At 44.9% G+C, this 15,354-nt stretch overlaps 1 protein-coding gene across 2 annotated transcripts in view; it reads left to right on the forward strand.

Annotated features, from left to right (window-relative positions):
* Positions 1-7,534: 7,534 nt before the first annotated feature.
* Positions 7,535-15,354, forward strand: part of LOC120959980 (serine/threonine-protein kinase 4 homolog A) — a 47,064-nt gene continuing 39,244 nt past the window's right edge. The window contains exon 1 of one of the 2 annotated variants that reach the window (XM_040383823.2): positions 7,535-9,714. In XM_040383823.2, coding sequence (XP_040239757.2) covers positions 9,700-9,714 — 15 coding nt within the window. In that variant the 5' untranslated portion in view covers positions 7,535-9,699. Of the gene's footprint in view, positions 9,715-13,351; positions 14,434-15,354 lie in introns of those variants that run through there. The other variant, XM_040383822.2, reaches the window with a different exon arrangement.

A 15,354-nucleotide genomic window follows, 5' to 3' on the forward strand; every position in this document is an offset into this window, starting at 1 on the left:
CAGCTACCAAGTTGGGTTTGTTGGAGGCAAATCCACCATCGACCAAATTTTCACTCTGCTGCAGATCCGCCAGAAGTGCCGAGAATGCCAGTTCCTTTCGCACCACCTGTTTGTTGTGTTCGGATGTCCGTTCACTTATTTGAATAAACCACTGAACTAAGCACAACTAAAAGGTTACAAACAAAACATGCAAACTTTATTCCTAACACATTAAATACTTGTTGAAACGTAAAAACCTCGGCGCAGCCGCGTAACGGTTACCGCACTCGTTGATCACCCGAGAACCGAATGCCCCGGGTGAACGGCCGTCGTGCCCTAGCGATGGCGCGGCCCTTTCGCTCCGTCACACGGTCGCCCTCGACGGACAGCTCGGGTGACGTCCAGGGCTGTCGCACTCTGCGAACAACCCAGAGCCACAATGTTGCGCGACGCTGTCCGTCTCCACAACACTGTTCATCGACTTCAAGGCGGCCTACGACACCATAGACTGGAAGGAGCTATGGAGCATCATGCAGCGGTACCACTTCCCTGGGAAGTTGATCCGGCTGTTAGAGGTCATCATGAACAGTGTGTGAGGCATACACTAGTGATGGGTAAATTCAACAAAAATCCGGAATCGCTTCCGGATGACTCCGCCAAAATTGGAAGCGATTCCGGAAGGTAGGTGCGAAACTCCGACCTCGGAGCCGTCCGGAGCCGTTCGGAGCCGTCCGGAGACGCTAGTCGGCAGCCGGAGCCGGTCGGAGCCGTCGGAGCCGTCCGGAGCCGTCCGGAGCCGTCCGGAGCCGTCCGGAGCCGTCCGGAGCCGTCCGGAGCCGCTAGTCGGCAGCCGGAGCCGTCCGGAGCCGTCCGGAGCCGTCGGAGCCGTTGGAGCCGTTGGAGCCGTTGGAGCCGTTGGAGCCGTTGGAGCCGTCCGGAGCCAGCCGGAGCCGTCCGGAACCGGCGGAGCCGTCGGAGCCGTTGGAGCCGTTGGAGCCGTTGGAGCCGTCCGGAGCCAGCCGGAGCCGTCCGGAACCGGCGGAGCCGTCGGAGAAGTTGGAGCCGTTGGAGCCGTCCGGAGCCGTCGGAGCCGTCGGAGTAGTTGTAATAGTCGGAAGCATTCTGAAGCGCATTAATTTCCCGATATTAGTGATAATTTTATTGTAAAAAACAGCTAACGAGTAAAAAAAGAGTCTTCTTCATTTATTGATATGAAGTTTTTTTTTGTGTGTTTTTTTTTCAAAAATAAAGCCAAAAATAATTGTTTGCTCCGTATATATACATAGGAAAAAAAATGAATCAAATTAGGAGGTCAAGGAGCAATAGAACTATGACGGGAGGTGGGTTTGATAAAATACGAACGAGGCAGATGAGTGTAATTATGGCAGTTTTGCACGGTTGTTTACATTGACTAACGTGTATGGCTTAGGCCGCACTTGTTTTTTACCGAATAACATGATGGCACATGGACAAGACAAAGAATATAACTATCAATCATCCGTCCATCTTTTATGAAAATAAAGATCAATAATAGTTTGATTCATAGTTTTTCCCTAAATATACGGAGCAAACAATTGTTTTTGACTTCATTGTTTAAAAAAAATACAAAAAAAACTTCAGAGCAATAAATGAAGAAGACTATTTTTTTACTCGTAAGCTGTTTTTTTAAAATGAAATCATCGCTGATATCGGGAAATTAATGCGCTTCAGAAGACTTCCGACTATTACAACGACTCCGACGGCTCGAACTGGCTCTGTCGGCTTCGACGGCCCCGACGGTCCCAACGTCTCCAATTGGTTAACCGGTTCCGTTGGCTCCAACGACTACGACGGCTCCGTCGGCTCCAACGACTACGACGGTTCCGACCGGCTCCGGACGGCTCCGTCGGCTCCGTCGGCTCCGGACGGCTCCAACCGGCTACGTCGGCTCCAACTGCTACGACGGCTCCGACCGGCTCCAGCTGCCGACTAGCGGCTCCGACGGCTCCAACGGCTCCGACGGCTCCGGACGGCTCCGACGGCTCCAACGATTCCGGACAGCTCCAACGGCTCCAACGATTCCGGACAGCTCCAACGGCTCCGACGGCTCCGACGGCTCCAGCTGCCGACTAGCGGCTCCGGACGGCTCCGGACGGCTCCGACGGCTCCGTACGGCTCCGGACGGCTCCGGACGGCTCCGACGGCTCCGGACGGCTCCGACAGCTCCGGACGGCTCCGACGGCTCCGGACGGCTCCGACGGCTCCGGACGGCTCCGGACGGCTCCGGACGGCTCCGACGGCTCCGGCTGCCGACTAGCGGCTCCGGACGGCTCCGGACGGCTCCGGACGGCTCCGACGGCTCCGGACGGCTCCGACGGCTCCGGGCGGAATCGACGGTTTGAATTTTTCGGAATCGGAGCCGGAGTAGCAATGCTCGGAAGCGATTCCGAGCCGTGGGTGCGATTCCGGCTACCCATCACTAGCATACACCCGACTCAAACGCGAAGCAGCAAGAATTGGATTGAGAATCAATGCGACGAAGACAAAGTACCTGCTTGTCGGAGACTCAGACCATCTGGGAAGCAGTGTATTAGTTGATGGCGACAATTTCGAGGTAGTAAACGAGTTCTGCTATCTTGATACGGCCGTTACTTCGGACAACGACATCAGCAGCGAGATCCGGAAACGCATTTTGCAGGGGAACCGTGCATACTACGGGTTTAACCGACTGTTGAGATCCAAAAGACTTTGAGACCTCACGAAATGTGGAATATGTGGCAGGATACGATAGCTGGGGCATGTCATGAGGATGCCGGACTCATGCCCAACCAAGAAGGTGTTCGACAGCAATCCCCAGTTCGCAGAAGAGCACAGCGAATTCGATGGATGGATCAGGTGAAGCGAAACCACTCGGAGATCGAGTGTCTGCAGCCAGGGACCGAGCATCCTGGAGAATTGTTGGCTCTTTGTCGCCTGCTCAATCCCTTGGAAGGCTTCTGCTACATAGGAGTGCCGCAGACCTATGATGTCTATATCATCCGCGTATGCCAGGATCTGGGTTGACTCATAAAAATTGGTTCCCGAAGTCTCCACACTCGAGTCCCGATGGTCCTCTCTAGCGCTGAATAGATGAAGTTGAAGTTGAAGTTGAATAGATGACAAGCAAGCTCGTTCAGACCTTTGATGATAGCAAAAGGCCTGAGAGATGTCCATCCACGTTCACCTGGCAAGTGACGTGGGTCATTGTCATTCTAATTTGCCTTATCAGTTTGGTCGGGATTCCAAAAGAGCTCATAGCGTCGTATAGTTTTACCCTGTCTGTCATATACAGCTTTGAAGTCAATTATGCCATCTTCTCCAAGATTCGCTAGGTGGCAGTAGCATGACACTATCAGCTAGTGGAGCCTCTATCTGTTAGTTGAACTGGTCATTGAGCAGTTCATCAAAGTACTGAGCACACTGCGAGATGATCTCTGGCTGGTTACTAACCATATCTTCATTCTTGCTACGACAGCAGGTTCCCTTAGGTATAGGTTGGTATTATTAAATCCGTTCGTAGCGGTGGCGCACGTCCCGACACTCAATTTCCTAACGTACAGGAAATTCCCGATATATGCCCTATTCGATATACGCTATTTTGCTATACGCTTTTTTCTAAATTTGACATTTCTTGGAGCAAATTGTACTGATTTGATACATCAAATGTTAAATGTTAAAAACCATTTTAAAAGGTACAAATTAGTTGTTGTGCGCAGCCGTGCCGACCCCTGGACTTGCCGTGGCAGTTGCGCTGCCACCGGTCAACGTCCAGGGGGACGACAGTGTGTCACGCACACTGTCACACACATTAAGCGCAAGGCTTAGTGTGTGCCGAGCGCACGATTAGAGTGTGTACGAAGGCCGATCGAGCAGGAGCTCTCGGCAGGGGCGCTTGGTGCGGCTGGTGCGCGGCCCATCGCAATTGTTATTATAAAGTGTATTGTGTATATTATTTATTATGTACGTTTTAAGTGTTTGAATAAAAGCAAAAGTATCAAACATAACATTAGTAATCTTCAGTTGAAATCAGATCGAATAACTAATTTAGTGACTAAAAACCTACAATTTCATTCAAAATTATACAAAATTTGCTTTGCTATAATTTGACTGAAAACCTCGAAATTCGACTTACGCTAATATTCGAGATACGCTATTGCCCCCGGTCCACATTAATAGCTTATATCGGGGAGTGCCTGTTCTAGATAGTTGCTACAGTTATTTACTGCGGCATTGTAGGACCGGGCTAAAGAAATGTGTTACCATCCCTAGAATTTCATGTCATCGCCGTACGTTCCCCCTACGAACGGATTCAATGATACCAGCCATATTGTTGTTTCGGTGGCCTGCTATCGCTTGGTAAACCTTGCGTGTAGGTCCGTTCCAAATAGCCAACCCGAACTCTATAGCTGATTTCAGGCTGTTTAACGAAAAATTGTTCCAATATCGTACTTTGTGGCTGATTAAGAGATAAGGAGTACTTTGCGAAACTATGGCGCTTTTTAACAACCACTTGGTACTCTCTGGAACCTTACAACTGCTTAGCGTGATTTGTATGGTTCACGATGGAATTTGAAGGCTTATTAAGAAGGTGCGCCGAACTTGATGGAACTTTATAGCTTTAAAGCATGACATACGAGGTGGCTCTTATTGTCGCCGACAGAAATGAACTAGGTGGAATTCTAAAAATAGCAATGAACTAACAAATGAACTAATTAGGATTAAGACTAGATGTTGCGTACGACCTCATTATGAAGTAAAAGCATTTATGCGGATGTAGCGAAGTAAAACACTTCAAGATAAAACACCTTAAGTTAAAACAAAGTTCAAGCAAAACACGCCTCAAGCGATAGCGCGCGCTTCAGAAAGCAACAAACATAAACAGGTAGTCAACCGTTCTCACGGTTCAAACGAGGAAGTAACTTTACGCAATTCATAAACCATAGGTACATGTCGCATTAAGTATAAATACAACTTGTTATCAAATAGTCATAGTTACAGTTAGCTGACCTGTATGCGGTCAGCAACTAAATAGCATATAAGAGATGAAAACCTAAATAAAGTAAGCGCTTTACCCGACTCGGTGTAAAGCACCGGCGTTGGGCGCTGCGACGGAGCAACACATCCGCCAGCAGCATTACTAGAACTAGGATGAATTTGGAAGTACGATGAACTATAGTATAGGATTAGATAGGAAGGCCACGCCCACTTTATAGATTAGGACAGCTAGTGCGATTAGTAGTTTAAGTATTGTTAGTAATTAGGATGCGCGCGTAAAGTGCTTGGGCATAGAAGTCACATTAATATAAGGGTAGGGGTATTCATCATAAGAACATAGGGCATAAGGAAACTAGGATTAGGAAAATTAGGATTAGGCATCGCTAGAGTAAGATAGCGGCGTAGAACGGCTACGCAGAATTAAATGAATAAAGTCAGTTCCGTTCTTCCCTAAGAATAGTGTAGCGTTTACTTACTCCGTTTGCATACGGAGTTGCGATTCCGTCACTGCATACCTTTTATTGGGATAATTGCCCGGGTAAGGATACTTATCAAAGTGTCACAAAGTGGTGCCATCAGTCTTCTTAATGCTGCAGCACAGGTTAGCCCAAGCGCCACAGATTAAGCTTAAACGACTAGAAAATCGAATATCCATAGAAAAAAAACGAAAGCTCACTAGCTTCATTGGTGTGCACGATAGATGGCGTATTACAACTCATCATTATATTGCTGTCTGCAATGTGTTTCGACAAGTTTCATCTAATATAATTTCATCAAGACCTGTATAGCCTTCTAACTTGCCGAGCAAAAATCTATATGAATGGTCGTGTGGTCAACCCAAGTGCCACAAATCCACTAAACGACCACTAAACGGCTTCTAAACGATTCAAGCTCTCTACCTAAACGGAATATAGAAAGACTTCGTTTAGCAGACGGCAAACGACTCATGCATTCTAAAAATAGCAAAAAAGCTGGTGGCGCTCTCAGTTGGTGGGATACCCCAACCAGTTGAGCTTCCTCGCTTGGAGGAGAGCTTTCTCATTTCCTCTGTACTGTTGTATGGTTTCGCATTGAAGTTATGCATCGCTAGAACTAAAACGGCGATGCAATTGTTTAAATACTAAACTCCAATGGAGACCACCAGCACTGAAGCAAGTGAGATTTGAGTATTGGTCGTTGGTGTTGATACCCACGTATCTGACCACATGATCATATACAGTAGAACGTCGATTATCCGGGGGCGGATTAACCGTTGGGCGGCTTAACCGTGCTTATAAATGTGACAGCTGTTCAAACGTACAGCGAACATTTGCTGCGATAGTCAAGTGGGCAACCAGTTTTTTGTGCAGCTCTGTAGTGTCTAGTGGTGTTTTCGAAATTTATTTTTGTTTATGAACAGTGGTTCAACCTATAGTTATTGATTGAAATAATATTCTACTAACGATTTATTGATTGATTCAAGGTGAATTAATCATAAAATTAGTGGATTTTTTAATTTTTATATGAATTTGACATTTCTTGGACCATTATCCGTGCAAACCGATTAACCGGTAACCGCCCGGTCCCGAGCTGCCCGGATAATCGACGTTCCGCTGTATATAGATTTTTGCTCGGAAAGTTACCCAAGCGTAACAGATTAAGCTTAAACGACTGGAAAATTGAAAATCCATAGAAAAAAATGAAAGCTCCACTGCTTCATTGCTTTGAGCAATAGATGGCGTATTACAACTCATCATTATATTGCTATCCTTTTCTTGCAATGTGTTTCGACAAGTTTCATCTTATCATGACCTATATAGTCTTCTAACTTTCTGAGCAAAAATCTATATAAATGGTCGTGTGGTCAGATACGTGGGTATCAACACCAACGACCATTACTCAAATCTCACTTGCCTCAGTGCTGGTGGTTTCCATTGGAGTTTAGTATTTAAACAATCGTATCGCCGTTCTATTTCTAGCGATGCATAACTTCAATGCGAAACCATACAACAGTAAAGAGGAAATGAGAAAGCTTTCCTCTAAGCGAGGAAGCTCAACTGGTTGGGTATCCCAAAAACAGATGGCGCCACCAGCTTTTTTGCTATTTTTAGAATGCATGAGTCGTTTGCCGTCTGCTAAACGAAGTCTTTCTATATTCCGTTTAGGTAGAGAACTTGAGTCGTTTAGAAGCCGTTTAGTGGTCGTTTAGTGGATTTGTGGCACTTGGGTAGAAGGCTATATAGGTCATGATAAGATGAAACTTGTCGAAACACATTGCAAGAAAAGGATAGGATAATAATCCGCCATTTATTGATCAAACCAATGAAGCTGTGCAGGTTTCATTTTTTTTTCTATGGATATTCAATTTTTCAGTCGTTTAAGCTTAATCTGTGGCGCTTGGGAAAAATGAATTTTTGAAGAATAAAATAATATAACAGCCAATTTAAAGAAAATGTTGCTTGGGTCATAGCATATTTTAAAACTCAACGAAATTTGAATCAAACTTCTTCCCACTTTTTAACGAAACAAATGTCAACACTGTAGCATTTTTTGACGAAATCAGTGTCAAACCCCGTCCTCCTCTTGACAAGAAGTGTAGAAAATTCAATAAGGCATTTTAATGAAAACAGAACAGTTTTTTCCTATTATTTTGGTACAGTTGTGCATTTTTGAAGCCGAAAAAAGGTTTCCCCATTTAGCCATTTGCTAGAGTCACACGATTGAGTAGCGTGCAGGAGGAAAACAATAATCCCTAGCCGAAAACAGTTGTTGCACCCAGTGTAGATGTGTCGCGATTTGGCGAAGTTAGTTGAAACCTGCGGCCTCTCTCTACCCACGACTTTTGCTGAAGTTGAGGTAAAGTGCTGGTAAACAGTTGCGCAAAACAGAAAATGCACACAGCCGTGGGAGAACCTTGCCAGCGTGTGGTGTGAAGCGAAATTTGTATAGACCCTGTGTCGGAATGTTCTGCGCCACTGCCACCGCCGCTATACTCCAAGACAGACGTCGCGTATCGGTTTGGTGTAGAAATTAATTCTGAACGGATAGGTTAAGCAAAAAAAAAAGAAAAGGTTGCAACAAGAATTGTTGGCTGTCTCGATCGTCGTCATCGCTGTTCGCTGGAGAGACGTGAAACAAGCCGTGTTTTTGCTAGACAGCATCCGTGGAAAAAAGGGTAGAAAGCTTATCCGTGGCAGCAGCATCGTGTTGTCGTCGTCGTCGTCGTCGTTGGTGATGCAATGCGATCAGTGCTTCTAACGTAAGGGCAATCTCGTTTTGTTATTACTTTTTCCCATCGGTAGCTGCCCTCAACGAGCTCCATTGGAACCATTGCGAGACTGTGAATATAAAAACCACTGACAAGCAGTTTGTCTCCTGTTGGCACTGTGTATCGACCGAGAATATTGTTAGCAAGTACAGTTTGAGACAGACCGTTCCTTTGCCAGATCGCTGGTTTGCTTAAAAAAAGAAGACTCAACTGGAAGCACCAATTGTCATGATCACACACACATAGTTTATCTCTGTGTGTTGTTGCCTGCTGCTTCACCCGTTGTTGGTAACCAGCAGAGCTCGGAAATGGTTCGGTTCTATTTCCGGCCATCTTCATCATCGTACTGCTTGCCATCGGGTGGTGCGAACAGTGTCGCCTGATTGGTACCTGGCGCAGGAATCCTCGTCTTCCGCTGGTCCACCGTGGCTGAACTGAAGGCCGGCAAACGGTTACGTAATAATAAAAGCAGCAACATACCCGGCTGGGTATATTGGATTTAGTATAACAACAGTGCGCTTGGCCACTGCTTATCGAAGTCGACCTTGGCAACAAAACGAACAGAAAAGCAGGCAAGTAAAGCGCGCGCGGCCTGGTGCGATCGAACGTGTCAATTAGTGCAGTTGCCTCCCGAATAGAAAACGCAGAAAAGTAACCAAAGCAACCTCATCGACGGTTTCTAGTGCGCCAGTAAAAGGCCCCCCGTGCAAGAGAACGTCACACTTAATTGGTCACACACCAGTTATTTTCGCCATTTGGCAGTAACAGCTCAAGCCAACTAGCCTGTGCGCCCCCACTCAGTCGACTTCGTTTGTGGTTTTAGTTTTTTCCTTCGCGGCAAAGTTTTGTTGCTGTGGGCAAACCATTTCTTGCCTTCCGACATTTGCGTGCAGCTTTCCAAAGGCGCGCATTTGTTGCACCTTGCTTCCGTTCGCCGTCAGCACAATCAAACCAAACAAACGGGGCCCCGGCCTGCCCGACCGTTCACTGGTAGGACACGACGCGACTGTCCTTAAACTGTTGTTGCTCTGCTCTTCCGCACGACCGTCGTCACCGTCGCCACACAGGAACGCCGAAGCAACGTGGTGTGAAAAGTACACAAGAGAAAACAAACCAACGCACCACCGTCGGTTTTGTTTTGCGCATCCATTGCAAAAGGCCTTACGAGTATTTACAAAACACAGATCATCCGGTTGGTGCGGGAACTGCGGTGGTGCGAAGCAGGGACATTCTTCTGCGTCTCTCAACAAGCGTGTGTCGTGCGCATCGTATGTTTGTGCAGGTAGTTCGACGTACGGAGCGAATGCAAACGCGAGTACATGTGCCCAGCGTACTGTTGTCCTGCGAGTGTGCCAATTTCTTGTAAGAACGGAAACATCCCGTGCCCGGATCCGGCAGGCATCAGCATTACATTCAGCATTTTCTTCCGCAAGCAGTAGTGTGTTCCAGCGGCTACAGCCATGGCTTTCAACGAGGTAGGTGTCTTTCTGAAAACATTACTAATTGTACGCTTTGTTATCAATTTTAGTGCATGAAGTAACTCTTCTCGCCCTCTCAATCTGGTTTGACCTGTATGTGCTTCGTATGGAAAGTTTGATTGCTCGGATGAATTATAATTGATAATACGCTAATACGGCTCGCGTTGCAGATGGACGTTGCAGGACATTAATCTTCTCCGACCAACGACCTTGACCGAAATGCTTCTAACGCTGCGGTTTCGTACGCTTCCGTAGCCGACAGCAAGAGGGCAAGCTGATTTTGTCATTTTTATCGATCAGTCTCACTGTACATTTCGGCGTGTTGGCAATTTCGTAACTGTAGGCATAACCAGCAGAAAGTAGCATATTTGGTATCTAACGGATGCTCTTTGCCTTTTCTTGCATTGTAAAATATCTCAATAACGAGCAGATTCCATTACAAACGTGTTGAAATGAGAATGATTGATACTTTAGCCCTTGCAAGCATATATCCAGTCCGATAGTAAAAAGAACCCTTGCATCCAACTCCATTGAGGTGAACGGTGTAAGTGTGAATGTGGCCCGCAAATGCGAAATGTCGGTTGCTAAATATAGCGAAATCGTTTTACCAACAGCAGCTGCACATTTTTAAGCTTACGATGTTATAAGAGGATCAGAAATAGCTGTCCTTTAGCTTAAAAAAATAGCAATTACTGCGTCTAGAAAGGAAACATTTTAATAGGTATGTTATGTCGGTTGTGTGCACTTATACCAAACTTGTGTAACGGTTTTGCTGACTTATACTAAAGTTGTATTTTTTTTTCTGATAAACTTATCAAAAACTGTATAAATAATATGCAGGCATGTACTACGATATTTAATTTTAGATGATTCATGCAATACATACAAAATGAAAGTGTACTACACGGTACCTAAACATATATAGCAAGATTAGTGTTTTTATTACGCAATATTGAGTTTTTTTAGTCAACAATGGGCTTTAGCAAGCGCGAAGGCCAAAATCCCATTGGACTTATCGCAAAAATAGATACAGGATGTATAGCAAAACATTAGAGCGTGTTGTTTGTGGTTCAATTGAATGAATCACACATTCCGACGCGATTTTTTACGGACAATACGGCCGTAGTGCAAGTCACACAGCCCATATCAGCCATATTCCGTACACAGTAAATGCTGTGTGACGGTGTGAAAAATCTTTCATCCGTACCAGACTTATAGATTGATAAGAGAGTGGATCGCTGGATTGGTTGCGTTTGGGGTTGAGCACTTTCCATGTGGTTGTGCTTATCTATATAACTGTTGCCATAAATTCTGTACGTGTTAACCGGAATCGGAACTGGTCGCAGTGTATAAAGTGAGGGAGGTTTCTTGGCTATTTTGTTGCGTGTTTTGTTGTTGTAATTTTACTCTTGTTTTGTCTTTTGTTCTATGTCGTGTGTTGAATGCTGAATGAATCATATTAAAAACAGTTCGACTGTTAATATTGTTAGCATAGAGACTGCTTTTAATCATAACGCATGAATCGTATTAATGTTGTTGTTCTACTTTTCCAGGTAGAACAGATGTAGACAGAATTTTTTACATGCTCAATTGGAAACCTCTCCGGGTTGTACAACTAACGATTAACTTTAGTGTCTATTCGGGTGAAAACAAAAGTGCATTGAGACATTTGTGACACGCTTCTACTTCAAAACAATAGCTATGCGATTACAAAAAAAAAGTTTCTTAAGGAAAACGAAACCCTAGCCGAGTTAGTGGGTTGCGCATGATCGCGCGTGCGAAATGCTTTTGATACCTTTGGCCCTGCATGCAATTGGTTTGGGGTCACGCTGCTGTAGAAACGTTTTTTTTCCTACACAATTATGCACTGTCGTGATAATGATAATGAGTTTCCCGGCTATAACATACTTTTTCACCGTTTCAAACGATAACGATAGCAAGAAACCAGTTAAAGGAGTTTCGCACAACTTTCAACGCTTTTCCAGCCGGCAGAACAGTACGAAAATGATAATGCGCTTCTCTTTGTTGTCTGACAACTTTCGCTGCTGGGACATGCATTTCTCCAGGTGCATCATCGTACAACAAATTTGCATGTATCGTGTTTTTTCCCGCGATGCCACCTGCACAGCGAATGAGTAGCGTAGGGAAATAAAATAGTGTGCCAGTATAATGAATTTTTATAATGACTGAGTTTTTATATATCATCATTTTACTGTTGTCACGATACTATAGTCACCGGTAATATTGGTGTGATGAATAATTGCTATTGATTTCGAAAAAGACAATTAAAGAAACATAACCTTATTACTTGACTTAATTGATTGGCTTGTTTGTTAAACGATGTCGAAAGCATTTTAAGGTAAAAGACACTGGACTTGTCATGAATGTTACCTTCTTTACTAATCTAGGTTAGTTGAATGCGCGATCAATAACCTTTCCATAAAAGACGAGCCATCAAGTGTGTATAGTGAGTTGTGTTGTCGGGATAACGCATTAAGCACTTCAGACGATCGAAATGCTTACACGTGAATCGAAGTGCATAAGATTTGAACAATCAACGGATCGATCGATCGCTTACAACAGGGCTCTTTGGATTGTCTTGGTTCTTGAACTTCAATCAAGTATTGGTTTGGCAAGGCTCTTGTGCAGGGAGGTTTTATATCATTTCCAACATAAAGCATTTTTTCTGTATTTTTAAATTGTACTGCAACTTTTTGTAAAAACAAAAGCCAAATGCATAGTTTATTAATTGAATTTAATATATCAATCATGCACATGCTAGTGTTGTGTTTGGCGATGTGGTATATTGATTTCATTTATAAACTTCATTCCTGTGTGCACCATAATAGAGCAAATTTTCGACAGTCCAATTGGCAAAACGATGCTCGAAGACAATGGGTGGCAAACAAACGGGTTTCATTATTTCAGCTACAAAAGTAGGTCAAACATTGACTTGGGGTTGTTACATTTTCCAAGCCTTCCTCTATTCAACCTTCTCGTAGATGAGCAATGTCTTCAATGGGGCGCTTTGCGCACCCCAAGAAGGAAAGTATCTGCTGAAAACACGTTCACGTTGCAAGAACTACTGTTGAAACGGCAGTTTTGCGGGAGATACCAAGATCAACAAGTCGCTCGCTTAGTCCGCGTACGCGTAGAAGGAAGTGGATCCGGTTACGAACCGTGCCGTTGACTTACTTCTTGTGACAGGTCGGAATGCTGATGTAGTTGCGTCGTCCAATGGCGTTTTGTTGCTGTTGGGCTCGGCCGGTGAAGCACCTTTTTCTTCCCCGCAAAGCGTTCCCAGGGCGACACAAACACACCGCGCGCGCACTCGCACGTCAGCAGCAACAATCTTGAGATTCCATTCCTTCCTCCGAATCGCCCGGCCCAGGAAGAAGAGAACGTGAATGACTGAGCTAATTTCTCCCACAAACCCACCAATCCCATCGAGGAAGTGGGCTTCATCCCAACCTGCCACCTGCCCCATCTGGCCGCATCCCTCCTCAAGGTCCCCTTTTCTCCTCCCCCCCCCCCCCCCCCCCCGAGCTGCAGCTGCGGCACCGCACCAGCTGGGCGCAATAATCAACTCTCGAGGCAGGTCTTAGGCTCGCGCAGTCTCTAAACTCAGGCGCGTTCAGTATCTTTCTCCCCTCGGAAGCACGCGGTTGTGTTGTTTGCAGTGTACTGTATATTCGACTGTTTTAGCTGTGTGTCTCCAGGTGCTTTCTTTTGCTGTTTTGTTGGGTCTATTTTCGTCGGTCGGTTAAATTAAGATCGGGAAATACAAATCCGGATTCGGATTTGACCGAAACCCCGCTAGAGAGTCCCACCGAAACCCCGCTATGTGGCACTAATAATCGTGCATAATTCGTTGGAAGGGGTTGCCTTTCCTTTTGCTTACAAGATCGATTTAAGAGCTGTTCGAAATTAGATGATTAAAAGATCACATTTCGAATAGTTGCTTGTGATTTATATCGGATGTAGTGGTGGCTGTTGTTTTGTGTGATGAAGCGTTCAAACCAATGCCAGCAGGGTAGTGAAACATTATAATATGTTTGGTTGCAACAAGTATTGGAAAATAACCCACATTATATGAGTCATGCCCAGTTTCTTGGTGATGTATGCGTTTATCAGTGATGTGCTTGAAAGTGCTGGTGTATTGTGAGATAGCCACGATTGTTAGCAAAATTATCGCAAATACCTCGTTGGCCAGTGATACGCCGATTTATACCGGTGTTATATACGGTCCTTGAGAAGGGTGTGAGTGTCCTACGCCGGAAAGGTTTTTGTGCGATAGTGATTGATAATTGTACATCCTTTGTTTCGCTGCATACAATCGTACAATCGTGTACAATGGTATACTCGAGCCGCGATACCGGCAACTATCCAGTGTCCTCGCTGTTGAGGACCTCCGTTTCATACGATCCGGCCAATACGACGCCAGCCGCAGATTCCGAAATGACGTCGCATTCGTTGACCATGGTCGACGAAACGATTGTGCACGATTGGCAGATAAGCTCGGTGGGCGTCGGGTGCACCGCCGGGAACCAGGAGGCATTGTTGGCCGCCTACCATCAACCGTCGTGCACGCCGGAGAGGCCACTGTCGGCAGGTTCTGCTTCCACCTCTTGGTCTGCGGCAAGTGGCATTGAATCCGCAACGGATGAGTTCACCGTTAATCAGCATCATCATCATCAGCAGCAGCAGGAAAAACAGGTATCGAGTTCGGTTTGTTGCTTTTTTTTTGGTTTGTTTGCTGCGTTCACTTCGTTTGCTACGGGATCAGTAGCTGGCGCTGGCTGGCCGGTTCTCTAATGCTGGGGAACACTTGGCCTAAATGTAGAGGAGGCAAGAAAATGTGGCGGTCAATGTGATAGGCAAAAGATGGCAGCATCATCAAGCGGCCTACAAAGCGTTCAGAAGCAATAGATGGGAACGATGGCAATGTAGGATTCTTCACCTACCGCTTTACGGTATTTTGATAGCAGCCAAAGTGTTTGCTGCACATTATTTTGTTTGATTCGTGTACTGTTTTCATTTCACCGGTGCATGTGCTTGTGTGTGTTAGCTTTTTTTTAATGCGTTAACATTGTTCATTTGTTGGTGCGTTTTGAAGTGTTGGATTTTTTTCTGATCATTTTTGTGTTCAAAAAAACTCCAACCCTGCATATGGCGCTATTATCTTTTTAAACTGTTTGTTAAGAAAGTAGTTTAAAACACTTATTCTTGCACACCATTTATAATATTCATGAAAAAGAATAAGATCTCGAAGAACACAGCCAGGAAAGATGTCCTTCAAGAACAAGTTATCGAAAAAATAGAAATTGAGGGAAACTTATTATCTAATAAGTGTGAGATATAAAATAATAACATTGCTTGCATTGCTGCAATGCTAATAACATTGGGTAAATAACATTGCTGAAACACCACACTACCATTATTAGTCCATCGCTATGAAAGGTACATCTTTTTGTCGATTTTGACGAAATTTTTTATTCGGATTTGATATTAGATGATAATTTTTATCATACTATTTCTACCTCTTTTTACAATAACAAATATTTCACTTAGTTCTTGATTTAAAATAATATTTCAACCACCTCCAGCAGAGTGTTTTGTTTTTTCATCTACAAAAGG

The sequence above is a fragment of the Anopheles coluzzii genome, chromosome 3, assembly GCF_943734685.1.
Source record: "Anopheles coluzzii chromosome 3, AcolN3, whole genome shotgun sequence".
Classification (NCBI taxonomy): domain Eukaryota; kingdom Metazoa; phylum Arthropoda; class Insecta; order Diptera; family Culicidae; genus Anopheles; species Anopheles coluzzii.